Source organism: Montipora capricornis, chromosome 11 (genome assembly GCF_036669925.1).
Source record: "Montipora capricornis isolate CH-2021 chromosome 11, ASM3666992v2, whole genome shotgun sequence".
Lineage (NCBI taxonomy): Eukaryota > Metazoa > Cnidaria > Anthozoa > Scleractinia > Acroporidae > Montipora > Montipora capricornis.
The window spans coordinates 17,461,184-17,488,683 of record NC_090893.1 but is presented as its reverse complement, the minus strand read 5'-3'; the positions used below and the strand labels follow the sequence as shown (position 1 = coordinate 17,488,683).

At 39.6% G+C, this 27,500-nt stretch overlaps 2 protein-coding genes across 2 annotated transcripts in view; one reads left to right on the top strand and one right to left on the bottom strand.

The window, feature by feature from the left end:
* Positions 1-385: 385 nt before the first annotated feature.
* On the bottom strand, positions 386-10,584 carry LOC138024070 (ER membrane protein complex subunit 1-like). Its single transcript, XM_068871158.1, has 7 exons — positions 9,176-10,584; positions 7,264-7,755; positions 5,745-5,993; positions 4,553-4,714; positions 3,098-3,254; positions 1,884-2,173; positions 386-1,259 (listed from the first exon to the last, which is right to left on the bottom strand). The coding sequence occupies exons 1-7, from the start codon at positions 10,566-10,568 to the stop codon at positions 1,024-1,026; spliced, it is 2,979 nt and encodes a 992-aa protein (XP_068727259.1). The 5' UTR covers positions 10,569-10,584; the 3' UTR covers positions 386-1,023.
* Positions 10,585-10,646: 62 nt separating this feature from the next.
* LOC138024176 (nucleoporin NDC1-like) overlaps positions 10,647-27,500 on the top strand; it is a 26,758-nt gene continuing 9,904 nt past the window's right edge. Inside the window, exons 1-15 of the mRNA XM_068871288.1 lie at positions 10,647-10,842; positions 12,666-12,786; positions 16,153-16,254; positions 16,730-16,895; positions 18,805-18,865; positions 19,630-19,695; positions 20,243-20,314; positions 20,624-20,660; positions 20,831-20,882; positions 21,298-21,430; positions 22,093-22,185; positions 22,798-22,879; positions 25,089-25,289; positions 26,393-26,503; positions 27,370-27,452. Of these exons, the coding sequence (XP_068727389.1) occupies positions 10,774-10,842; positions 12,666-12,786; positions 16,153-16,254; positions 16,730-16,895; positions 18,805-18,865; positions 19,630-19,695; positions 20,243-20,314; positions 20,624-20,660; positions 20,831-20,882; positions 21,298-21,430; positions 22,093-22,185; positions 22,798-22,879; positions 25,089-25,289; positions 26,393-26,503; positions 27,370-27,452 (1,449 nt within the window). The 5' untranslated portion in view covers positions 10,647-10,773. The remainder of the gene's footprint in view (positions 10,843-12,665; positions 12,787-16,152; positions 16,255-16,729; positions 16,896-18,804; positions 18,866-19,629; positions 19,696-20,242; positions 20,315-20,623; positions 20,661-20,830; positions 20,883-21,297; positions 21,431-22,092; positions 22,186-22,797; positions 22,880-25,088; positions 25,290-26,392; positions 26,504-27,369; positions 27,453-27,500) is intronic.

The following is a 27,500-nucleotide window of genomic DNA, read 5'->3' as shown; positions in this document are numbered from 1 at the left end:
ATTTTGGGGCATTTTGCTTGTGATGAGATTTTCTAAAATTGCATCACAGAGCCCACAACACAGAGCTTTATAGTAGGTCACCTTTTCTTTATTCAAATGGTATTTTTGATGTTACAGTAAGAGATTGAGTGGGGAATTGCTTCGGTTTTTCATTACTTCACTCACTGATTGGTTCAAAGTTCTCGCGCGATTTTTTCAACCTATCAGAAGTGAAACCAAAACCACTAGTGGCTTGCACATGCACATTTTCCCGCGATTTATGTCGGCTACATGTAATTACTTCGAGATTTGATTGGTTTACTGGATTGTCTCCGTCCTTTTTGATTGGTCAAAGTAATTACTTTGGTTTTGGTTTTACGACAATCGATTAAAACTCGCTCTAAGGTTTCTCCTTACAGCTATATATTTGTCCTTCAGTGAAACGCGCTTGACAATACATACAATTTTCTGGTTATTTTTTAATGTCATCTGCAGATTTATTTTGTAGAGGAGTGTATTTCGTGGTGTTTTCTGTTGCAGGGAATAGTGACTACATTTTTCTTTCTTTTTCCTTTTTCCCTTCGCAGAAGAAAGAAATTAAATAACCTTAGAGCGATAAGTAAGTTATCAAGGAAGCTTAGAGGTTAGGGGCATTAAACTTGAAATTGTGAGAAAACGTTCTCCTTGTCAGCACTTGCAAAAAGCTGGTCTGTTTCTCACCAGTTTAAATTCCTTAAGATGTGTTGTGTTTTGAAATAGTGTGTCAATGACGGGAGCGATCAATTTAGCACACATCCTTGTAGAGACATTATGTTATAGTGCTAGCAGTCCCTTCTTTAACAGCCAGTCAAGCGCCCTCTTTACACATCGCTCTCTCCCCATTCTCCCCTTGGCTCTTTGGCTCGTTTTCATGACTAAAACGAATGGCCTGACTGACTTAAAAGGGACTGCTGGCAGTCTATTATTTTGATGAAGTACACATCACCATTCTTCTGAAAATACATCGAAGAGGCAAGAATTCAAAAACTGTTCTACTTAGATGTTTCACTGCCACGCTTGCCGCAGCATTTTGATTGATGCTAGCCTCTGGGAGACAATGGAAACAAGAACTAAGATACCAAGTGTTCCAACTATGAACCAGTAATCAAAGTCCTCTTTGAGCACGTCAAACATTCTTGATGGCGTCACCCTTGTCCAGAACAAGTCTAATCCATACGCAAAAACAAGGCATGTTGATTCCAGCCCAGACCCCGCAGTGTAGATTCCATTTATGTTAGAAACTAAGAAAAGAAGAGAATTTTAAACATCAATTTTTGAATTGAAATAAAACATTTGCCAAAAACCCATACAGTTAACAAGTAACAATGGCCTTGTTATCATCGCAATGTTGGTAGTATAATTTCAGAAATGATAGGTCTCTTGTTCTTGGCACAGGTCTACAAGGCAGCAATAACGTAACATGTTGCATCATAGAGATTTAGCATGCACGAAAATTTTGGGTTTGGTCAAATAATGTTACAGTATTTTAAGTCGTAAAAGATTTGATAAATGGTAAATGTTTAACTGAAGGCATTTGACAGTTTAATGGCTACCCAAAGATTTTCTTATGTAACCGCACAGAAAGCCAGTCACCCCTTCTCGTGACACATTGGGGACTGAGAACGCAGTTGCTGGTTTTGCTGTCATCCCATACATTTAAGGGGTTCCTGAACAATCAAGAGAGTTTTGAGTAGCTACAGTGCACATTATGAAAGTTTCCCAAAACCCTTTCCAGACGCTTTGTCACATTTGCCCTACTGAGGGAACAACAAACTGATGCAATTTACTCAAAGACATGCAACAAAAAGCATTGGTTTGATCCTTATAGTACAAAATAATGATCAATCATGTTCAATCTCACTCACTAGTTTGGTTGTAATTTATAAACCCCAATGGGTTCAAACTGAGCTCTGGAACATAAGGATGAAGTCCTTCTTCTCGGTCCTGTGCATTGGGCACAAACTTTCTCCGTGGATCTAAGAAATTCTTTGGAAGGCTAAGGATGTAGCCAGTTTGTAATCCAAACAGAAGATTCTTGTGGGTAATTCCTCTCTCTGTTATGGTGACTGTTGCAGTGCGAATTGTTGTAGGGAATACGTACGACTGTTGAAGGATCATTGGCATGGGTGGAGGGTCAAATGATGATAACACAGTGCTGAAAAAGGATGTCATAACTTCAGAATACATGTAAGTGTCTTGGCTGACTATAGTGCTACGATATCAACTATAAAGCTACGACATCACCATACTGACAACAAATCATGAGGCCCTGCCAGGAAGGGGGGAGGGGGGGTGGGTGGGGGTCCCATATCGCTTGTCTAAATTTTAAAGGGTCTTGTGTCAGTACCTTGCGAATGTTTCACGTTGCGGTCAGAATTGTAAAGAAAGTATGCCGTTTGTCACAATTTCACTTTAAGTGCTGTCGCTACTTTTTAGGCCATGTCGCTTGTCGCAATTTACCCCAGCAGAGCCTCGATCATGCATGATTGCAGCACACCTCTGCAACCTCAGTTCATGCAAGCGTTTGAAATCGGTTGTTTTGTATTCCTAAAGTTCAGCATGCAGAATGTCTATACTGTAAGGGATAACCCTCCATAGAAGAGATTTTGGAAAATTCACCAAAGATACAAAAAGGCTCAACTGGGCCATGAATTTTGCATTTTTGTCATTTGGTTGACTAATAACAAAAATGGAAATAAAGTACATAAAGAACTTCTACAGTATTTATGCAGTGTAAGTTGTGTGTGCAACAATTCAAAGCTTAAAGCTTTTGGGATCTTGTATACATGTTACAGTGTACATAAATCACATCCAGATATCAGTCAGAACGGAAATTGAACGCACGCAAACAAAAATTAATGCCCCTAAAACTAGGCTGCACTAGACTATTTTGTAGACTGAGACAAATATTCTTAAGGGAAATGAGGTTTCTATCAAAGTAAGGTCAGCTCCAGCCTCACTTTCATTCAAAGGCCTGGTGAGGTAACTAAGCACTCAACTGTAAAATGGTCTCTTATCAGGCAACCTCATGGAATGATTAAATAACATCCCCCCTCAATTCTTCCCCAACATAGAACACCTGTTCCTTTCTGTATATCCATCGTACATCTCTAGTACAGTAAGCTCATATCTGCGAGATTTTGTGTTGAACAAACAATACACCAGCCAGTTCTCTGAGTGAACCATGTGCAATGGGCCTTTAGCATTCTTGTGACGAGCATGGAATACAATAAGACCTAATGAAAACATTAAAAATAAAATGATTACATGTAAGTTATGATCTGTATAACAATGTTCAATGGTGCTGTATTTTTGGAAAAGGAATGCAAGGAGATGCCAACTCCACCTTTGTTAGTTGTGTAGTTAAAGGTAAAGGTAAAGTAACTTTATTTAACATCGGTAGTTCCTTCAGCTATATGTATGAGGCTGGTATCAATGGAAGCCGACGGTGCACCCTTTACCCCCCTCTCCCTGTCAGTGCTCCGTTTTACGCGTATTTAAAGCTATAGCTACAAGGAACAGAGGAAAGTCGAAACAGATGTTGAAGTCACCGAGGATCGAACCGGGGACATCTCGCTCCAAAAGCCGCACACTAGCCAACTGAGCCACGACTACTCCTTGAATAGGATAGGTTTCAACAGGATAGGTTTCAACAGTAAGACTGACTAGAGATTCACAAAGTACATGCAGCTTGCATACAGTATGTGTATATTTAGCAATATTATTATTGAATGAGGCTGAGTAGGATATGAAGAATTCTGCAGGTCGAGGAGGGTGTTATCCACCAAGGCCGAAGGCAGAGGTGGATAACATCCTCCAAGATCTGCAGAATTCTTCATATTCTACGAAAGCCGAATTCAATAATTGCTTTATAATTATTACTTATTCAAAATATTTACAAACTCTTAAAGGAGGAAATGAGCTTTATTTGTAACAATTTCACACCCTCCAACAAAAATAACACAATCTTGTCCCCAGCTTTTTTCAGTCAACGGTTCAATAATTTGCAGCGGGCTGCACTTTTGACGTCATTGATTCAATACAACGAAGTTTCTTTCCAAATTTGGTGAACAGCAGCTGGTTATGGTGAATTATGCGTGTGGTTTTAACCAATCAGAAATGCGGAAATATTTTGAATGAATAATAATAATAATTATATCAATATTCAACTAGTGAGTAACCCAATGATGTCACTGGCCTAGACTATTTTATTCGTCAATAATTGTGGAGTGGTTCAGGAGTCAATGGATTAACAACCTCTAAATCCACTCAATAACTATGCGCCCTTAATCCACTGACTCCAGGTGGGAGAGTTAAATAGATTTTACTTGTCAATGGGTTAATTTTACTCCCTGCCTTTACTGCAGTTGACTGTTTTCTGGAGACAGCTGTATATGTATAAAAAGATAAAGGTAGAAAAAATGCTTGCGGGGACTCCTCAATAGGGCAAAAGTTTGCCTCTAAATGTGTCACAAGTTAGTATAATTATAATATTTTTGGGGCACAAGTTTTAATAATATTAAACACAACGAACCTGTCACAGCATCCATCAGGTAGATTGAAATACCAGGCTTCGTATCAGGAGCCACTTCAGTGCCAACAGCTATCAAGTTTGGATTCATGTATTTGTAGAGAACCCTCCTGTCACCAAGAACTTTACCTTGTGAATGAACATGCTCCAACAAACTCTTGGTGGCTAAGAAGACAGTAGACGGTGATAGGACATGGTTTTCTAGTTTTTTGGCACTGGACATCACAGAGATGAGTAGCCAAATGAGGGGGGTGAATAGGGGTACATGTATGCAAATCTGCCGATTCGTTAGGACGTAATAAGGAAATTCATTGATCCATCAAAAAGTCCTTACATTCAAATCCACTCAATATTTTTTATCCCATAGATTTGAGAGTTCCAAGATCCAAAAGAGATCCGCGAGATCCGAGATTCAAACTTTATTACAGGCTAAATTCCACTATCCGGGCCAAAAAGAAGGATGAAACCGCAATCTGCTGGAATTGCAAGATCGGAAAATCTGTTAAAATTTTGCACTGAATCTGAAAGCCAGGAAAAAATATTTCCAAAATCTGCCGATCCGTTGGCCTATTCACACCCTTCTAAATAGCGGTGGCACAATATTATTTTAAACACTGAATAATATTGCATGTGGAATTTCAAGTTGGACCCGAGGTTTATGTGATGGTAGTTGTGATGACGATGATGATGATGATGATGATTATGACAGTGCTGATGGTGATCATCATTATATCTTTGTTTACTCTCAGATTTTAGAGTAGCTTGATGTAGCTAACTAGTATATAATTATCTCCAAGCATTTATCCTCCCCACCATGATAAACAGCATAGGACAGGCCACAACACTGGGATCTCACTGCCCTACTCTTTGCGAATAGTGTGTGGGTTCTTTTAAGTCCCACAGGGTTATGATCACTGAAGGGTTGTGAGACAAGGCCTATGGTTTATCGTCCTTATCCGAGAAGACTAGAGAGTCTAACCATTTGCGAATGTCATTACAAAGGAAGGTCTTTCTGCTCAGACCCTGAGTGTTGGCCTGGCTAGAGTCTAACCCATTACCAACCACATTGCAGCCCAGTCCTCAACCAACTGAGCCACCAGGTGTGTGGTGACAATGATTAGAGACTTTCGTGACTTGGTGAATGATACTTACCATCCTCCTCGATAAAAACAAAAAACTCAACCTCTATCATTACCTATATTAGTTATAGTCTGCTGCGAGGAAGGCATTTTCACATTCCACATTTCTCTGACATGAAAACTACTTTTCTCTGCCTCTGGAAGGAGCATGTACCCTTTCAATTCACCGTTCTCTTTGTCGACAAGGAAGAAGAAAATTGAGGTGGCTACTTTAGAAACAATCTGAAGAGATTCAGCAGTGCGAGGAAACACATGAACATTTAGCGTAGAATCCAGCAGAAGAAGCAACTTGGTATGTTTTGCATCTGCGGGAAAATATGATACAAAAGTGAGTACACTGATATTAATGGAGGGGACATGACTGGTTAACTCATTCATTCATTAGGTGTCCCAGGTGACGAGTAAACTTGTCTGGCATTAAGCTCAGTTTACACGATACGATTTGTCGGCCGGTTTTTGTCACACTGATAAATCGTAGCGTGTACATGTAAATTGTGCAAAAAAAATTTTTTCCTCCAAAGATCTCCCCGTTGTCCTTTTAGTATCAGCTATTTTGAATGCTTTACTTTTTTCAGTATTTGTGAGCATTACCCACTCACATACCCTTTGATCGACATGGCGGTTTCTATCTGAGTGTCGACCAGACTTCAAAAAATCTGTTGCAGTACAACAGATTTTTTGAATCGGGCCAATTTTCATTCCCACAGCTGTCAACATACACGCAAGATTTGCGCTCCTACGCTGTCGAGACAATAAATCAGGCCGACAAATCATACTGTGTAAACCGACCATTAGACAGGGTAAAATCTGTCAAGTCTCCCTCTCAGGAGTCAATGGAGTAAGATAACTGTTCTTTGTCAGAAACAAAACATTGTTTGTTAGTAGGGAACAAGGATATTTCTTCACTTCATAAAAAAAACAACTTACATTGTATTGTAAACACCTACAGGTAAGTTAAGCTGCACCCTGCATTTAGCAGCTCAAATTTTGGAAAAAAGTTTTATGAAAGAAATCAAAAGAAATCCAAAGTTGAGTCTTCAGAAGTCTTCTTCATCTACTGTTCATCAAACATAAACTCACTATTAACATTGAAACAGAAAATACTAATCAGACTTAACCACATCATGAACAATTCATTTCTACCAACTTTGACATATGACTGACCTTTTTCATGGTATTTCTTGACAGAAATTTTTTCATTCAACACAGTTTCTCCATAGATTTTTGCATTACAACAAGAATGTGAGTGTAACATTCGTACCTGTAGCTTAGTAACCAGGCATTAGATCGGAAATGAAGATGGAAAACTGGACACCGGAAGTAGCCTTTTTCAAAATGTTCCTGCAGATAAGCCAAACCCCCCCCCCCCCCCCCCCCATCCTCCCCCATGCCTAGTGACAATTTTTGGTAAAATGTGAGGCTTATCTGTGGGTGTTTACAGTATGGTACTGCAACTGGCTGTGATGCAATGAAAGAACACAAGTCACTCTATACAATAACAGACTTGCACAAACAAGAACTGCACCATTTACAGTAGAATTATTCATTTTAAAGAACTGTGTGCGTAAAACATACCAGTGTGGGGTAGAAGCATGGATTGAATCACTTTATACGACAGCTGGTTTCCTTTAAGATGACCAGGTCCAATTGGTTTGCCCGTGACTGGATTAAAAACATGCAACAAGGAACCCTCTGATGTCCTGGATTTTCCAAGGACAACACACTGAGCAGTTAGGGGAAAGTGTGCGACAGTTCGTTGAGTGTAAAGCAAGGAGGACTGTTTGCCATTTTGCGTGAAAGGCGCCAGACTTGAAAGAAAATACTTCCAAACAATGCTTCCATCAGCTGAATTTAAACCAAACAGTTTCCCTGATGACGTTACAAGAACAATCAGCTTGCGCAGGTTGAATCGATCTCTTGTCAGTTGCTCTTCTTTATCCTCTGTTGACTCAGTGAGGAACCCATGTTCCTGCTGTGCTTTGACAAAAGCCTGAAATTGCTTTACAAGCACCTGGAACTGTTTTACTTGTGCACGGATGCGGCGAATAAACATTGACAAAACATCATCTGCAAGTGAGAGAAAAAATTCTTAATTAAAGATTTACATATACATGTATGGTATAGACCTTTAAAGTGCCCCTGTGATAAAAAAAAACACTTCCTTTTTTCCTTCAGATTTTGAAAGTGTATTTGCTTAACACCTGACTGGCAAAATTTTGAGCTTTGATTTTGTATCCAAAGGCTGTTTACTTCGAGTGTAAGTTTTGGATTTTACGGTCCGCCATTACTCACGTTCAAAACTGACTGATTGGACCTCAGAGGGTTGGATCCAGGGAAAAGTGACATCAGAGGCTCACTAGCTTAAAATTTCAGCGTGTGAACGCAGCTTATTATATATGCAAAGCGTGAGTTTAAAAGTCTGAAAGCCCAAAACCCCCGTGCTGCATATTAATTCTGCGGCGTACACACGTATTGCATTCTTAAACTGGTGAGCCTTTGACGTCATTTTCTCCTCGATCCAGCTCTCTCAAGAACATAATGTTAGTAATGGCAGACCATTAAATAGGAAAATTACAGTTAAAATAAAGAGGTGTCTTTTTGAAATCAAGGCTTAAAACGTGGGTCACTTAGTGGTTTGTTAACTTAGTTTTGAAATCCAAAGAAAAATATGAATTGATTTTTTGGTCATAGGGGCACTTTAAGATTAAATATTTGAAGATTACTGGTCAGTCAAAGACTTTACCAAAAAGGCAATGCAGGACCATTAAGCTACAGGTGCAATAGTTACATGTATGTTACCTGATTCTTGCAAATTACAATGTACATGCCAACCACGTGACATATGGCTAGAGCTACATGTAATCAGCCAACAAAATTTAATGTCTCTTTATCAGTCAGTCATGAGCTCTTTTCAGGGGCAAGCATTTTAACACTGTTAACATGTTAACATAAAAATGATGCTTTCTTCCTGCTGTGACAAAAATGACTTTAACTTTTGAGTCTTTGCTGAAATCCTGAAGTGTGACTATTTAACAATTATTCCATGAGCGCGCGTTGGATATGACATGATAGATAGCCAACGAGGCGCATAGCGCCAAGTTCGCTATAATTATTTCATATCCAACAAGCGCGAGTGGAATAATTGTTTTATTAAAAACGCCCCCAAAATATAGAAAACTAGACTACAATAAAAATAAAAAGGCCCAAAAAAATCACGTATATGCTTGCCGTGTTTGTAGATCACGGTATAATGGCTCATAACCCATGATGGCTTAGCCAATCAAAACTCTCGAATTGCATTATCCAATGATCCAGTTTTTAATAATTAAATGTAAACTACAGCTGCGAAGTACTGTATATTCCTGTGGTGCTGTTTTTCACACTCTACTGGTCCTGAGATTTAAGCCCACAGACTAAACCTCATCGTATGTTTTCCCTTTTCTACACATAATTTTCTTCCCAAAAATGATCAGTACAATACCCCTACCATTTGGATGAGCCCCAAACTCTTCCTCGAGTGTTTCAAAATTTTGTTGTGAGGGTGAAAATGGTAACTCGACTACATCCACCGCTGTTATCGTAGCCAAGGCTTCTTCTCGTGACCACATGATACGTCCTGGAAACTGAATCAGTGACACTGCATGATCTGTCGTCATTAATAAAACTCTGTAACCAAGCTCATTTTCTTTTTTATTAAACAGGTAAACAACAGCCTGATCTGGCTCTCCATGATCTGCAAGATAAGCCTTTTGAGTCATGTCTGGAAGAATTGTCTTGGTGTCCAAGTCATAACATTGAAACTCTACGGATGCATCTGCAACAGGTGTTATTGACACCAAAACTGCCTTCCTACCAAGCACAGAGGCGCTAAGCAAAGACTGGACGGTATATGTTGTCACAACTGCTATGGTGTGATCACTATTTAAATTCAAGAGCAGTTGATGAGTGTTTGAAATCTTCAGCAAAAACTCTGATCGTCCATCCCAGGAATTAGTAAATGAACCCAGTGCCTCTAACGCAGGTGTGCTGTCTGCTATATCACTAACACCAAGCCCTAATGATGCTAACGACACAGTGTTTATAGCAGTTGATTCAGCAACAAGAGAAATAACATGGATGCTGTTGCTGAAAGTCTCTACACAAACCAAGTTTGATATTTTGACAAAAATACAGCTAGCACTGCCGCTAATCCATGGAGCTGCAATCATTTTTTCCCCTGTCACTTTTCCATCCGTTGTATCAACTTTCTGAACAACAAGATTCAACTCATTTTTCACTCCAACAAAATATAAAAATCCGTTAAAATGCTGAAAGCCAAAGAAGTCAGCACTTTGTTGAGCTTCTTCAATTGCCCATTTTTCAGAGCCGTCTTGGAGTGCTAACGCTTTCACAGCATTATTTGCCAAACTAATCACAAGCTCGTTTTCTTTACTTTCGATCAAGGCTGTCTGGACACCGTTCCATCCACGAAATGGTGAACTTCTTTCACGTACAACTGCAGACGTCGATCTGCTCACGGCCTCCCAAAGCAAGGCACCATTACTTGTATCCCATGATCGTATGAATTTCCCGGCATTTAATGAGCTTATTAGCGTGTTGTCGCGATAAAGAAGTGCATCCAACTTTCCTTCTTTCTCTTCCAAAACTTGTCTCCATATAATGCTACCAGTTCTAGAATTCAGTGCGGCTATCACATTTGATTCTGTTCCAACAAACAGTCGCTTGCTGCTATGCGAGGAAACATCAAAGAAAGAAAATTTTACTTTGCCTAAGTAGGACTGACGCCAGTCGAAGAGCCCCACTTGATCCTCGTAAAGTCCAACGCAATGTTGGAATTGTATCCAAACGAGAAGGAACACGCGACACCACCAGGCCGCCATCTTGGAAACACCTGCGGAAAGCGTGGCTGCTTAGTTTTCATGGTCGAAAAGCAAATTGCGTGGTTGCTGATGTCATTTGGCCAGGTTGCATAAGATGTGAAGGTAAAAATGGCGCGTGGTTTGAAGGTTCTGTGGAATTAACTTCCGGTACAGATTTCTTCCAATTTAGTCGCTGAAAAGGTAATTCTTTTGGAGGAAACGTAATATGGTGCCATCCGGCTCTCCTACTCTCCCGCGCTCGGAGTTATCAAAGGTGAAGTGGTTTACCGAAGGGGTAAGTATTTCTATAAACTATCTCTTTTCTTCTTGTCATCTTTCGCGAGTATTTACGCTCCGTATTATGAAAGTCTACCCTCACTTCATAGACCAGGGGGGCTTATAGATTAATTCGTTTACCTTGTGCACCGGTCAACACCCCCTTTCTCTATGGGAAGACCCTGTTGTTATCAAATCGACACTTCAACATTTCCCCCCCCCCCCCCCGGGCAAACCCCGGGCATTTGACTAATTCGGTGCCCGGGGAGTGGGGAATTTGACCTTTGGCCACGTGAAGTGGGGAAAATTCAACCGGAAGTGTCAGGTTTCAAAGGATTTTTTTTCAGGCGCCAAAGTCGCTAACAGCTACAAAACATGTGTTTGGACGCGATGGAAGAGTTTAAAGGAAGAAATGTAGCATTTATGAGCAATTGGCTTACAAAAAGGTCTTCAAAAGGTCTTTATTAAAGACGGCAGGAGCCGACGACGATTGTTCTTTAGTAGGGTATGACAGACAAATCCGACGATAGGGTTGGGCATTTGAACATCAATTTGGCCTCAGGGGGCGGGAATTTGAATGGTCCAATCTTCAAAAGTTCAAATACCCGGACTTTCCCCCGGGGGGGAGGGGGTGGGGGGTGGTGGGCATGGGGGATGTTGAAGTTTCGAGTTGATCGACGCATTACTCAGTTGTTCAAATTTTCACCACCCCAACCCCCCTTCCTACAGTCGTGAGTCAAACAATAATTATTCAAATGCCCCATTTAAGTACAGGTGTCCCCACCTCATGAGTATTTAACCCATCAACTACTGGGATTGAGACTATAGTGAAGCTACGTCATGCGTAACAACTGTACATCTGCTTGTATCCACATGACTGAAATGAACGTTCATTTAGTTCCTCAAGATTTGAATAGAATCTTGCACAATAAAAATGCACAATAAGTGAACAATAATTATTTCTTCAAACTCTTGAAATAGTTTTCATTTGCAAACACATTTTATAATAAAATGAAAGTTCATATAGCTAACTATTTTTGATACATGTATGTCAAAGGAAAAAAATATCCACGGGAATCCAGAATGTTGAGAGCAAAGTTCAAAACTGGCATGCAATTGTGAATACTCAGTTAAAATTTTAAAATAACTGGTCTTGCATGCTATACATGTAGAGTACGTAGCTTGACTGTAACAGATTTTACTGTCTAATACCAGACGATTTTACTCGTCAGCACAAACAAGATAGAATAATCACAAAAGACTTACAATAGTGCAAAGTCATATTTTGGGCTGAAGGTTTCGGCGCCATTGCTGTGGTAGATCTTTAAGTCCTTATTAACATACGATACAAGTACACTTAATGCATGGTCCCAAGGGAAACAGTTTTGTTTCCTTATAGAGTCCTGATATTTCCCCGAGATGAGGTCGAGGGAAAACAAAACTATATGTAACTAGTTTCCAGAGGGCCCAGACATTAATTAAGTGCTTTGTTATATTATTTTAGACTTTCCCTTCAACAATCACAGCAAAATGTTTGGGGCGGGCAACAACTGCGGAATTGTATCCCGGTAGTTACATTTTGAATTTGATCAGGGACACATGACCAAGAATCAACCAATCACAGTGCTCATTAATGAGTGAAAGTCTAGTGGCCCATTTAACTGATCTACAGTTATGGCAGCTAAAACCTGCATTGTTAGAGTCTACATGTTTGTCAAAGGCTTCTTAATGCGGTGACGTTCTTGCCCATAATATTATTATTCTACTGCATGTATGTGATTCATGAATACACTGTAAATCTAAGAAATGATGAATTTATCAGAAGTCCTCCTGTTGCCATAGGAATATTCATGGAGAACTGGTGCCACTTTGGTTTGGATGGTGGTGATCCTTCCATTTGCTGTGCTTGTAAATTCAGTGGCAGCCTCCATTGATATTTTTCATCCTGTCAGCTGGTTGAATGGTATGGACACTGAAGTAATAAAGAGTCATAATTTGTACTACCACTTATCACATTTAGCTATGCCTTGCCTAATAAAAGTAAAGGAAAGGAAAGTAACCATATTTAACGTCGATAACTCGTAACAGTACATGTAATTCAACTGACAAACCTGAGGTCGACGGTGGGCTCATTTTACTCCCCCCTCTCCATCAGTGCTGCGTTTTACGGGTATTTAAAGCTACTTAGCTACACGGAAAGGAAAGAAGTCGAAACAAGGATGCGAGATCCGGGAATCGAACTCAGGACCTCTTGCACCAAGGCTGCGCACTGACCGACTGTGCCATCCTTGCTCCTTAACTCAATGTGGCCCAGTGGTTAGGGCACTTGCCTTGATATCCGAAGATCCCGGGTTCAAGACCCGCTCTGACCACTCGTTGAATTTGATCCTGGTAGTCCCTGGTTCAACTTCCCCGCTGCACTTGTAAATAGCCAACTGGTTTGCCTCCAGCCAGTTGGGATTCGTAACAGTCGTTGTTTCGTTGTGTTTCATTGGCCCTGAAAAGCCCCTATGGGGAGCAGTCAATTAAGTATGTATGTACAGTGTATGTATGTATGTATGTATGTATTATGCTCTGGTGTATCATGCTTTTTGAAGCATTGGGTTAGGAAACACTGCCTCCTTAATAATAATTATTATTAATAATTTTATCTCTAGTATTTTAGAACTACATGTACATGTATATATGTGACCATAGGAATTCTTGCCATTATTATTATTATTAGTAGTATTATTACCCTCCAAAGTGTCCACCCTTATAAAGACCAAGGGTCAACAAAACAGTTACGCATGCAGTCTGAGTTCAACTCAGAGCTTCCTACTACGATTTTCATAATACATGTACATGTAATTATTCTGCAGAATCTCATCTTCAAGTGTGTCAATGGTCACACTGCATTTTTGCTTCCATCATTCAAACTTCCGAGGCCAAGCTGAGAGTTGAACTAAACTACGATGCCAAAATCGAAAATATTTTGATACAAAAGTCATGACATACTGTAACCTACCAATCAGCATCATTGAGCTTTCCATGGTGCATTTGTACATTCGAACAAGATGCCGATGGAAAGCAATCAAATCTGCACAATTAATCTTTTTACTGAAGAACCTCTAAAAAGATATGATGGTATACAAGCTGTGAACCAAATAAATTCTAATTCACATTCCAGAGGCAGAGTAAATCTTCCTTGCTATCAGTGCTGGGGATTTTCCCTACCAACTCAGAGTTTCATCCCCTTCCTGCTTTAAGGGAGGAACAATAGAGTTACATTTAATGTTGCAAAATTAATTCACTGTTTTGCCCACCAACTTGTCTACATGTACACTATACAATGTACCTAATTTTCCCGCCTACTAAAAAAAGTTAGCAACAGCCCGGCAGCTAATTGTTTGGAAATTTGATTGATGGAAGCCAAAATGCAGTTTGGTGCTTAGCCCTTGAAGGTGAGATTCAGCAGAATTGTAAAAATCGTAGTAAAAGCTGTTTTTTCAATAGAGTCTCTGCTTACGAGCCAGAAGGCCCATCAGGCCGGCACTTATCTCTGGTTTCCATAGCATGAAGCGACTAGGAGTATTTCTTAACTCCCCCCTGGATGGGATGGTAGTCCAACGCAGGGTTACCCCCAGAATTAAATTCACCGGTACCCATTTATACACCTGGGTGGAGAGAGGCACCGTGAGAGTAAAGTGTCTTGCCCAAGAACACAACACAATGTCCCTCGGGCAGCCAGGACCTGAACCCGGACCACTTGATCCGGTCGAGCAGTGGCCATGAAACCGCGCATTCCATTCAATTATGGGGCAAACTTTTAAAGCAATAATTTAATTACATATTAAGAGCTCTTATTTTTCATAATTACTGCAACATGTATAATAATTGTGGGAGGTGCCGTGGCCTCATGGTTAGTGGACTCAACTCCGGATCGAGTGGTCCAGGTTTGGGTCCTGGCCGGGGACATTGAATGTGTTGTGTGTTCTTGGGCAAGACACTTTACTCTCATGGTGCCTCTCTCCACCCAGGTGTATAAATGGGTACCGGCGAATTTAATGCTGGGGGTAACCCTACGTTGGACTAGCATCCCATCCAGGGGGGAGTAGAAATACTGCTAGTCGCTTCATGCTACAGAAACCGGGATAAGCTCTGGCTCTAATGGGCCACTAGGCTTGTGAATAGACTTTACTTTATGATAATTGACCATGTACTTTAGCAAATAAATAGTTTTAGCCAGAAGTAGCTAATGTAACCGGGTTGGGTCATGAATACTCGTTTTGACTGAGGATTACAACTTGGTGTTACAAATCAGGAATGTACATGTATGCTAATTGGACATTCCTCTGTTATATAGTGTAGTGCTGCTGACTGGTTGTAAATTTTAAGCATCTACAGGGTATGACTGCATGGTTTGATCAGGTTTCATGGTTTCTTGGGTGTCGTTCATGGTTTCATGAGTGTCATGGTTTCACTGGCTTCAAGGGTGTCATGGTTTCGCTGGTTTTGTGGGTGTTACGGTAACCCACTGGTTTCATGGGTGTCATAGTTTCACGGGTTTCACTGGTTTCGTGGGTGTCATGGTTTCATTGGTTTCATGGGTGTCATGGTTTCACAGGTTTCATGGGTGTCAAGGTTTCACTGGTCTCGTGGGTGTCATGGTTTCAGTGGTCTCTTCAAGTTGGTTGTCATGGTTTCACTGGTTTTGTGTGTGTCATGGTTTCACTGGTTTCGTGGGTGTCATGGTTCACTGGTTTCATAGTTGTCATGGTTTCACTTTTTTGGTGGGTGTCATGGTTTCACTTGTTTCATGGGTGTTTTGGTTTGACTGGTTTCGTGGTTGTCATTGTTTCACTGGGTTGTTGGGTTTTATAGTTTCGTTTGTTTCATGGTTTCTCTGGTTTCATGGATGTCATGGTTTCGCTGCTTTTGAGGGTGTCTTGGTTTCACCTGTACTGTAGCGTGGACTTCAAGGCTTTGTTTTTTTTTTTGTGGGTGTCAGGCTTTCATTGGTTTCTTGGTGATGGATGCAGTTCCTTCACCTGTCCACAGCCTACCTCTTGGCTATTCTTCCCAAATACTGCACTTTTTCATCGCATCCCTTGTATGATCAATTTAAGAGCTTCAGGAGAGAAGTTCTCTTTCATATGAATGCCTAGGATTTTGTGTTGTTAATACTGGTCAAATAAATAACAGTAGCAAAATGCGTTTAAGGTTAGGGTTGTGCCATTTATTATGGTTTTTTCATGTACAGCATGAAATAATTTGTAATTTTAGTACAAAGTAATGTTTTTCCTAATTAATGGTATTAATTTTCTTTTGTTTTTCTTTGTTGTAAAAGGATGCATAACCTTGCTGTTCAGCCTGTCATTTTGGACTTGCGTTTGTATTTTTGTGGCTGTTAACTTAGTGACACAGCTATCTTGTGCTAAATTTAACACAGGTGAGAGTGGTATGTTTTCAAAAAGTCTACTAAATTTCAAAAGTCTGGCCCCAGTTGTTCAAACGATGGATAGCACTATCCATTGGATAAAGCACTATCCAGTGGATATTAAGTGATAGCAAAACCAATTGAGCCATCCAATGGATAGTGATTTATCTGGTGGATAGCGTTACCCACCTTTTGAAAAACTGGGGCCTGACTTACAAGTTCACTTGCAATTTGTTATTTGGCAGTTAAACTCTCAGAGTCCTTTTCTCCAAGAATCTTAAGACTGCACATGACTGCTTTTTACTAGATGTATTTCACATTCTTTGATTAGCATTTAAAGTGGCCCATCAGATGCCAAACAGAGTGAATCCTCCACTTGATTCTTCATGCCTACAGTACGTGTGTGTGGGGAAAATACTTGTCACACCTTTGGGACCCTTGCTGTATTAATGGTAAAGAGTAAAAATGAGATTCTTTTCTATTTTAGTGAGAGATGTGGTTCATCAGTCTCGCATCTCGGCAATCTTGTTCCCTCTTCACCCAGCAAGGATGTTTCACACCTTGATTTTCATGTTCGGAGGATCTGTCTCAGCTTACAATATTTTTGGAATGAGGTCTGAAGAGGTCTTCTATTTCACAAGATTCAGTGAAAAGTATGTTCTGATCATAGAGTATAAAAGTTATTTGTATTTTTTTTTTGTTTATTTTAAGTTATTTGATTGTTTCATGGCCGTCCATTTCCATCATCATTGTCATTATCATCATCATCACCATCATCCTCTTCCTCCTCATTATTCTCATCCTCCTCCTCCTCATCATCATCCTCCTCATCATCATCCTCCTCCTCATCCTTCTTCTTCTCCTCCTCCTCCTCCTCATCATCATCATCCTCCTCATCATCATCCTCCTCCTCATCCTCCTCATCCTCCTCATCCTCCTCATCATCATCATCCTCCTCATCATCATCCTCCTCCTCCTCATCCTCCTCATCCTCCTCATCCTCCTCATCATCATCATCCTCCTCATCATCATCCTCCTCCTCATCCTCCTCCTCCTCCTCCTCCTCATCATCATCATCCTCCTTCTCCTCATCCTCTTTATCATCATCCTCATCCTCATTCCCCTCCTTCGTCTCCTCCTCCTCATCATCATCCTCATCCTCCTCATCCTCATCATCCTCCTCATCCTCATCCTCCTCATCCTCCTCATCCTCCTCCTCCTCCTCATCATCATCATCCTCATCATCATCATCCTCATCATCATCATCATCATCCTCCTCCTCCTCATCCTCATCCTCCTCATCCTCCTCCTCCTCATCCTCATCCTCCTCATCCTCCTCCTCATCCTCATCCTCCTCCTCCTCCTCATCATCATCATCATCATCGTCCTCCTTCTCTGCATCCTCTTTATCCTCCTCCTCATCCTCATCCTCCTCCCTCATCTCCTCCTCCTCCTCCTCATCATCATCATCATTATCCTCATCCTTCTTCTCCTCCTCCTCCTCCTCATCATCATCCTCCTTCTCTGCATCCTCTTTATCCTCCTTCTCATCCTCATTCCTCCTCCTCATCCTCATCCTCCTCCTCCTCCTCCTCCTCCTCCTCATCATCATCATCATCATCATCCTCATCCTCCTCCTCATCATCATCCTCCTCCTCCTCCTCATCATCATCATCATCCTCCTCCTCATCCTCATCCTCCTCCTCATCATCATCCTCCTCCTCCTCCTCCTCCTCCTCCTCCTCCTCCTCATCATCATCATCATCATCATCATCCTCATCCTCCTCCTCTTCATCCTCCTCCTCCTCCTCCTCCTCCTCCTCCCCATCCTCTTCATCATCATCCTCATTCCTCCTCCTCAGCCTCATTCATTTTCTCTTCCTCCTCCTCCTCATCATCGTTATTCTCATTCTTATCCTCATCCTCCTCCTCCTCATCATCATCCTCCTTCTCTTTGTCCTCTTCATCCTCCTCATCATCATCCTCATCCTCGTCCTCCTCATCCTCATCCTTCTTCTCCTCCTTATCCTTATCATCCTTATCATCCTCATTATTAGCCTTATCATAATTACACAATTAACTGACATTTTCATTGATATCAGTGATTTCAGTTTTGAGGACTTGAATGTTTATTGTTAATGTTGACATAATTTAGTTTTGGACTTCACTGTCTTTCTTCCAAATCCTCTCATTCAGTCCTTACATGTGTAATGTTCAATACCTACATGTACGGTACATGTATTTCCATGCAAACACTACATGTATGTCCCCTTGTACCCTTTCCCTTCCCTTTTAAGAGTTACACAGCTTCATCGAGTTTTTTCTGTCTAACATCAGACAATAATAATTTTTATACTTGTTAATGGGGCCAGTTCTGTTGTCAAAGGGTCATATAATTTTTCTTTTCCTTTTTTGCAAATTTTAAAGGGTCAGTTTAAAAGGAGCAAGATATGTTGATTGCCTGTCAAAACGTTCCTTGTCTTTATCAACTCCCTTAGTTGATACTGTCCCAGAAGTTTGCTTTGATTCCTGGATAAGTTAATTATTTCTCTGCTCTTTTAGGTCTGAAACATTTTGCTTAAATGAACAACTGGTGTTTGGTATCCTTTTTGGAGCTTGGTTGGTGAGTTGTTTACTAGACTATACATGTAGATACACTGTATGTCTATGAGGAGCCAATTGAAATAAACCAAATTAAGAAAACAGTTCAAGGAGCAGGGCCAGATATTATGGATACAGTACAGTTGTTATGTCCATAACATTGTACCATAATGTTCGGTCAAGATGGCTGGATATTATGGAGGATTTATTTTGTGGGATAAAACACCAAAAGGTGATCTTTGATCTTGCGGGACCAAGCGAGAAATCCCAAGCTGGCAAGATGGTTCCATCTTGCCTGCTCAAGTAGCCTATCACAGTGCGGGATTTGGTTCATCTTGCCTGCTCCTGGAGCTACAGCTGTAGTCATATATTTTAATAAATTATGTAAGTATTGAAATCTGCACCATGTCATGTACAGTATTCATCTCTTGACTTACCGGTACTTGGCTTACCTTGAGCTATGTTCCTAGCCTAATGATTAATTTTGTGGACCTACAGCTGTATGTAAACGTGGAATTTGTGGTTGATTTTTTGGCTTATTCCATTTTCTTTTCATTATTGACAACCATGTTTTTAATAACAAGATCTGTTTATCGGGATACAGTGAACACGTTTTTTGGAGATCTAAAAATGTCAGAGGTGACATGTTTCCTAGACACCACAGAGAGAGGCCACTTTAATTACATGTATACTGTTAAGTCTTTGAAGTTGGTCAATTGATTTTTTTACAAGAAGTTCTTTTATTACTGTAAGGAAAGTGTTTTAATTATCATTTTTGTCTTTCAGGGATTTTATTCCAGTGTTGATTATTTCCTGAAGAAAGGTTTTCATTTTACATTTCCACGAGTCCAGGTACGCCAGTGTGTGATTTAATGAACTTGTCAAAGATTATGGTTTTTACTTGTCTTGAAAACCCTAAATTTATGGAGTTTGCTTTCCAGGCCTTGAACAGTGATGTTCTTGAAGTACAAGCCCAGTGCATTAACCATTAGACCTGACACCACCCCTGTTGATCATCAGACATGTTTTACGTGATCGCATGATTACATGATCGCAGTTATTCAAGATTGCTGTGTGTTGAAAGTTTGAAAACAAAAATAAGGGATTCCTTGGTATTCAATAGGAGTGCTTTCTTTCAAAGTTTTCAAGCAAGTATCGTAAACATTTCTACCTGTGGTTTAGTGGAGAGGACATATAGTTTGACAATGCGGAAGTTTAACTTCTGTTTATAGTTCATTGTTTAATTAATTAAGGAAATGTTTTCAAAACCCACTCCATAAAATATGGCATTTTCCCATTCCTGGGATTGAGACTTAACAGATTTTACTCTGTCTAATACCAGACGATTTTCCTCGTCAACTAAGAGTACAGTCATGTATTTGGTTTCTTTTTTGAACAGCAACAGAAATTTTTTCTTGTCAAGATGTCTGTGGGACCATGTATAAAACAGAGCATTTTTACCTGTTTAAAGGTGTGTTTTCTGTGGCTTCTCTAATTACACTGTAAAGTCAGCAGTAAATATGCTCTTAAAAGTAGAACTTATCATAAGAAATTTTCTGAAATATTCTTACTTGTCTATCTAAACTGATTAAAAATAGTATTCAACAAAACTTCACAGATTGAAGTGAACTCAAGGTGAACTTTCATTCATGTAGCTTGTGAAATTATTAACTTAAGGTATACATTAATATATTTGTTGGCAACAAGTCATTTTGTCTTATGAACCTACACCTGTTTGTAAATCAATTGACTTGTTAAAATTATTTTAAATTTCTTCTAGGCAACCAGGTGGTTCTATGTGTTTTATTATCTATTTGGTAAGTTTTTCTGCAAAAGTCGTAATGAAATGAGAGTTGTAAATTTCATATAAAGTCAAAAGTCCTTATGTTATATTATGCCTTGCCAATGCCATGATGATATTAATTAACTATACTCGAGAGTGTGTATTGAAATAAGTACATTTTTTGGCTTGCATTCTAAATTACAGGTAACATTCCTAGGGATGCTTTCATCAACATGGCTGAGGTTCCACTTGACAGGTTAGGCTGTTAGAGATCTCTGTATCGCAATCACAATTATAACAAAAACTTTCGCGCTAACTGCCGTCGTAGCTCGAGAAGGTCGAATTGAGAGCATACTATGGCACCTCTGGCTCCCGCTACACAGTGCATGACTGTATGACCTTGGAGCACAGCTTACAGCCAGCTGGAATAAGCTGTTTGCTGGTTTTTGCTGAGGGGAGGGGGGAACCAGAGAACCTGGAGAAAAACCCTCAGAGCAGAGTAGAGAACACAAACTCAACCCACTTACGGAGCTGGGTCCAGGAATCAAACCTGGACTACATTGATGGGAGGCAAGTGCTCTCACCACTGCACCCCCCCTGCTTCCCCACATTGCTCAGGTTAAAGGTGAATGGTTCTCATTGACTTAAATTTTGATCAAATTATTTTTTAGAGGTGTTCCTGCCCTCAACACAGTCTCAGGCTTGGTGGATCTTTCACTGTTCTGGCTTGTCCTAACAACAGGCTCTTTAATACTGTTTGTGTGGATATTTGGGCACAAGCTCCTTGTTATCTTTCACACACAGGTAGGTTTCCTGGCACCTCACATAACCCATTCCTCCTAATAAAGCATAAAATGGCCACTTGTGGATTTTACATGTTGCGTACTCTGTCCAATGTCAGATGATTTTACTTGTCAGCGGCGAACCCGTGTCTAGGTCCACTCAATACAGTGTCCCCTATAACCCTCTCCCTCCCAAGACATCAAATTATAGATTTTTCTTTAACTCCCAGATGTTATTCACCACACTGTGCCATATCATACTATGTTGGGATTGATGTAGCTTACACGCCCTAAAGAAAAATAACTGAAATGGAATGTGAAATACCTGACCCAATAAACCTTTACTAAGCTAAATGTACACAAATAATGTGTGAAGTGGACCACAGCACATGAAAATAATGTACGCGTATTAGTCCAAGATTAAAACTTACAAATCTATTTCCTGTGAGCATGCTGTGTCCTAAAAATATCTAACTTGAACACTTCACGACATCATTTGTTGTTATTTATTGCGCTGTTTTTTCTCTGTTTATCCTCCACTGCTTGACTTTGTTTTGGTTTCATCCTTGACCTTTCTTTTGTAATGAAGGAGTTTGTTTCTTTTAGAGTGAACTGACTACCCTATCGCTGACAGGTCTTCCAGTAAATTTCTTTTTTCTGTTTAATACATAATGATGTTATCAGCAATACACGTTCCCAGTGGAGTCTACATTTAGCCAAGAACAGGATCATCGGCTCTGTGTTGCAATTAAAAACAGAACTGTTCTCCTTTTGAAGGTGTGTGTATCACATTCAACTTTAAATATTAGCTACTTTAGGCAATTAGGTCAGCCAGAATCCATGTGCATGCTTCTCATACAAGTTGTTAAGCTAAGATGGCATTACCAGTACATTGCAAGTTTTTTTCCTTAAAAATCACGTGAAATGAATTTTTTGGTTGATAAGATAAAGTAATAATGATTGCAGCACTCACGCAGCCCTCAGAAAGGTATTTTTTCCTGAATGAATGCTATTGTACAGTAGTTACATTTATCTTCTAAGAAAGTGAATGTGACTTATGAAAATTCCACTTAAATACCTTTGTTAACTGACAACAAACTTGTTACTTTCTTGCTTGTAATTTTCTCAATCAAAGAGCAGTTTAATTAAAACAGCCATGATGGTAAATCTTATTATTACTGCATTTTATTAGTGACAGAGAATGATTGTTTAAGAAACAACACATGAAGGCCTGATGACAGAGGAGAATTAAGCCCAAGCATCTGTTTTAGCATTGATATTGTTGTTATTGTATCTAACAAAAGTGGACACTTTTTAGTTTCCCAATTCAGGAGCACTTTTGTATCTCCAGGGTGATATAAATTATTGTATTCCTTTTTTCCCATACAGTTTCTTGCCATGTTTGATTTATGTCACTTGTCACAGTTCAGCAGCATTAGAAGAAAACAGATCTTTAGTCTGAGCCAACCAAGTGAGTGCATGCCCCAAAACTACAAAATATTAAAGAATAACCTTTATTCAAATGTAGGTGTCTATCATCTCAAAAACTTCTTTCTTTTCACTCAACAATTCTCTGCACTTGTACACTACATGTAATTCTTTGGTTCTTCAAAGTCGCTGTTTTAGAGGTTCCTAAAAGTGAAAAAAAAAAGCATAATTTGGTCTACAGCAGTACACAAGGAAGAGGACTTGACTTAATAGAAGAGGGGTTGACTTAAGGACGTTCACGCCCATTGCTACTGCGCATTTTTCCGTGCATGTCACGCACACGTCATGCATCGCAGACCACGAAGGTAAACACAATGCTAAAGGTGCAAACATTTTCCACAAGAATGGAACTTGAAAGCATGTGGCATCATGGGATAGCAGTGGACCCAGGTCTTGTCGGGAATGTCACGCATTGACGTGACAGTGCGAATATACCATCGTTTTGAGAACTTCGCAGCGATTTTACTCCCTTGAAAGCTCCGTGACCCCTATTTTTCTTTCCGTAGATCACTTCCTGTTCTGATTTTGTCCATTTTACCAAAAAAACAAAAAAAAATCTGTGTGTGAGAAGTTACAAATATTTCGCCTTTTATGCTCTCATGCGACCGAAGTTGTCTTTCTTAGACTAATATGTATCATTTTTCAAGGTCTAAAGATATCAGCTGCAAAGGTTAATTTAGTTATAATTATTAGTTATGTTGAATTGAGTACGTTTACCTGATCTAAATTTCACTAATGTAGCTTTTTTATTGCTGGCAGTTGTAAGCTAAGATTGTCTTAAAATATTGCAATCTTCTAAAAGTGCACCTCATGATCTCGAAAACGAGAGAGATCCTTTCATTGCTTGGTCATGGATGAAACTATGACAACTTTTCCCGTGTTTCAAATAGAATAACTCCCTGCTAGAAGAGGTCCCTTTTCTTTTGCGTTCATTGGGCTGACGAGTACAGGAAAGATACCTCTGCCATGGGTCAAAAGTCACTGTGTTGAGCATGCTCAGTGGTTACTTAGCAACCAAACCCTCACATGACACTTTGTGTTGTGCGGGCTCACTTAACAACGCAGGACACAGCCAGCTCAAGTCGCAGTTAGCAAACATATCATGGGGCAAGCGGTTCAAAGAGTGCCGTCCAAGGTTGTCGATTGCGGTTGGATCAACTAGTGAGTTTGACCAATAGCAGAGGTTTCTTTTGCCGTACTCATAAGCCCAGCAAAAGCAAAAGAAAAGAGACTTTTTCTAACAGGGAAATAGAATAACAAAGTGAATTTTCAATAAAAAATAACTCCAAAAATGCTAACACAATTGGGAAGATATCAGGGAATAAATGAAGTGGAAAAGTTTGTTGAAGTGATCAATAGACACTTAAAACCGGAGGAAATAACTGACAATTGTTCTGACATAGATGGCAGCACCAGGGCAATTTGGAAACAAAAATAAGTGATTTGAAAATTTTGCTTTCAAATTTGATAGCATTTCTTGTGGTGTAAAGTTACATGTATTTAAAGATCTTGCTGGTACAAACATATTTATGTAGCCACGTTTATTTGAATGTGTTATGAACTTTTATTACAATTTGGATCAGGATTACATAAAAGAAATTATCAGTTGTCTAGCTATTGTTCCTTTGAGATACAAACAGACTAATACCCGATTCACGCCAACTAAACACGTTTACAGTAATTAAACCAGGTTTAACAAAATAAAAATGAGCAACGGAAGGCTAGCTGAAAGACTGAATTTTACATAGGGTTCATGTAAGTTCTAATGTGTGTCTTCATTTTGTTGAATTTGGAGTCAACATTACAGTCAGGTAGTAACTTGTATCAAGAAAACAATTTTAAACCATGTTTAACTAAACAGCTTTTAAACATGTTTAAGCTTTGGTGTGAATGCGGTATTAGTCTCTCGTATGTCTAGAGTCAAGATGGTGAAGAACAGAGCCCAGGTTTTGTCATTTTACCTAGAATTTGAAGAAATGCAGTAAAATAGTCCAGTTACATACAAATACTTTAATGAAATGGGTGCTCATGTAGGGAAATCTTTTCACATTCATAATATTATTCCCCCCTTATTAGCCTCCATTTCGTGCTAGATCCAGTCTAACCACAGCAACACGAAACTGGCCGATTAGGTGTCAGACAAATGCCATTTAGTGTGTGAGAATTGTTTAATATATTTCTTGATTTCTTAGGTGGTCGACCTTCAAACTGGACCGATGTGTCAACAGAATGTCTTTATCTCATTGATTCCCTTACAACTAAGCTGTCATCAGAGGTGTCACTGCAAGCGCACCTACAGCAAATAACAATGGACAGCAAGCAGCTTGGCTCGGCAGTCAGAAACAATGAAAAAAGCAATGGATATGCCAATGGCCAGGCAAATGGTCATGTAGGTAGGTACATGTTCTCCAGAATCTTGGACAAGCACAGTGACAAGACAAAACACGACAAATTCAGTCGGGATTCCATTATGGGTTCAAATATTTTTCAAGGTTTTCATTTCACAGCTGCTTGATCTCTGCAGTTCGAAATTAATATAATTACTTCCATAGATTCTCTACTTGTTTATGTCTTTGTTTTTATATCTCTTGGGTCAGTTTTTTTAATTTCCAGTCCATAATGTAATGAAATTTTTCATAAATTTCATTATTACTGCTGCTTCCCCCCCACCCCTCCCCCCTTCCCACCGAAAACAAGTACTTAAACTCTTTACACACAGCTGGATTTGCTTTTCTTTCTTGTAATTTTTGTGTTGAATGGGAGGGGACCTTGCTTGCCTTCATAAAAGGGAATGGTCCCAAAGGACAAAACATGGGGAAGATCTCAACTCATTTTGTCCAAGATTTTTAGTTTACTAGGAATAGACTGTATTCATAAATGCGGCTAATTAGTTATTTTTTTGTCTTTATATAATTATGCTAATCATCCTCACTAGCTTTGTTAGCAAGAACAAAATTCAAAAGAATTTTTGCTCGAAAGTGAGGTTAGTGAGGATGATTAGCACAAAGACAAAAGAATAATTTCTTGACCGCCATTTATGAATACGTTGTAATACATTTGTATGAATTCTGCTTGATTTGTACTGGGTAGACAGGGGTGATGATTGCAGCTTTTCTCTTTTCTGTTCAACTCGAAAAGACCATTGAAATTGGCTACATATTAAATGACTTTACTGACAAGCCACTGGCAAATCGGTCTATGTGAGTGAGACCATGAGGAGCTCTCTGTGAGAGGTTAACCTTTTCATTCCCAAGATCAAAACGTTCATTCTCCTAACTAGTACCATAGATTTCTTTGTTAGGTAGTCATGAGAATTTGGTGTTATATGTCTGACTGACATTTCAGTGAGATTGTGCGGAGAATTTACATGCTGATCACTCCTGCGAGTCAAAGGGTTAATTAAAGATGCAGAATGTTCAGTTTCATTTTTTGTCACGACTCAGCCTGAAAGTGTACCATTAAGCTTGCTTGTACTTTATCTTCGTTATTCTTCCAGTACAAAGTCCTCCTCCCTATCCAAGCCCCTTCGCATCTCCACTGAGCATAACTAAAAGGCATACGATGTCTTCATCTCCTGGAAAAGTTCATCTTTGGTCAGAGACAAGCGGTGGGGATATTTATTACAGTAACAATCAAAATCGTTATCTTTTAAGAATGAGCAGTAAAATTTATGCGAGATTCCTGCAGTGATTTCTCTATCTTTGTTTATTGCGTTCGACATTAGGTATCCTGTGCACAGGAACAGCTTTAATTATCAAATTTTCGTTTTTTCGGTCGTCTGCTTTCTCAGCGCCATCTTGAATTACGTCATACGTGCATGCGCATCTCGATTTTGATACGTCATATGCGCAAATGACGATTGCGCACCTCCTGGTTGTTTTTTGTATGGAGTCGTTTTGCACCAACACGCTGATTTTTAGTAATAGTATCTCATGCAGACAATTTCAACAAATTCCAGATTTTCAAAAAGTTAGTTTTTGTGACGTGATCACCTCTGTACTCCAAACTTTCCATTTTTAGCCACATTCCACAAGCCTCATACTTCCAATAGATGTTCTTTACATAAATGAATGTCTTTATGGCATCTTGGCTCGTCTTGCGATTCTAGACAGGCTCCAAAGTTTTCCCAATGAACGCACTTTATAATCAATGATTACTCCTAGTAGAATTTATAATAAGAATAAAACAAATTATTATTTAAACTTAAATGACCCAATTCAAAGAATCTTTATGAGACTATTCATGTACGGTATGGTCGTGACACGTTGAAAACGGTACGGATATATGAGAAAGATCTAGCTGGCGACATAACAAAGTGGCAGTCAGCATTGGTTCTTGCAGAAATGCAAGCTTTTCCACATTTATCCAAAGTTTCTGGATTTAAAGTTAAGTAGAAAGGATGATACTCCCCCAGTATATAAACAGCCACTGGAAATGCAAATTCAGTAAAGATTTCTGGGTTTGTGCTTTCAGATAATGCAGAGAAAATAGCATCCCCTCGGCCTGTTCAAAATGCAAATGTATTCGTTCGCATGAGAACAAAGGTAATCGATAAGGTGGGTAGAATTTACACACAGAAGGATCTTTAGGTTCAGTTGCAGACG

What these genes read in the sequence shown, in the direction of transcription:
- LOC138024070 (XM_068871158.1), bottom strand. Translation starts at nt 10,568, where the DNA reads ATGGCGGCCTGGTGGTGTCGCGTGTTCCTTCTCGTTTGGATACAATTC. An exon ending in CATGCTTCTACCCCACACTG is followed by an intron (nt 5,994 to 7,263) that starts GTATGTTTTACG and finishes ATTTTCCCGCAG; the next exon opens with ATGCAAAACATACCAAGTTG. An exon ending in CCTGATGGATGCTGTGACAG is followed by an intron (nt 3,255 to 4,552) that starts GTTCGTTGTGTT and finishes TGTTTTCATTAG; the next exon opens with GTCTTATTGTATTCCATGCT.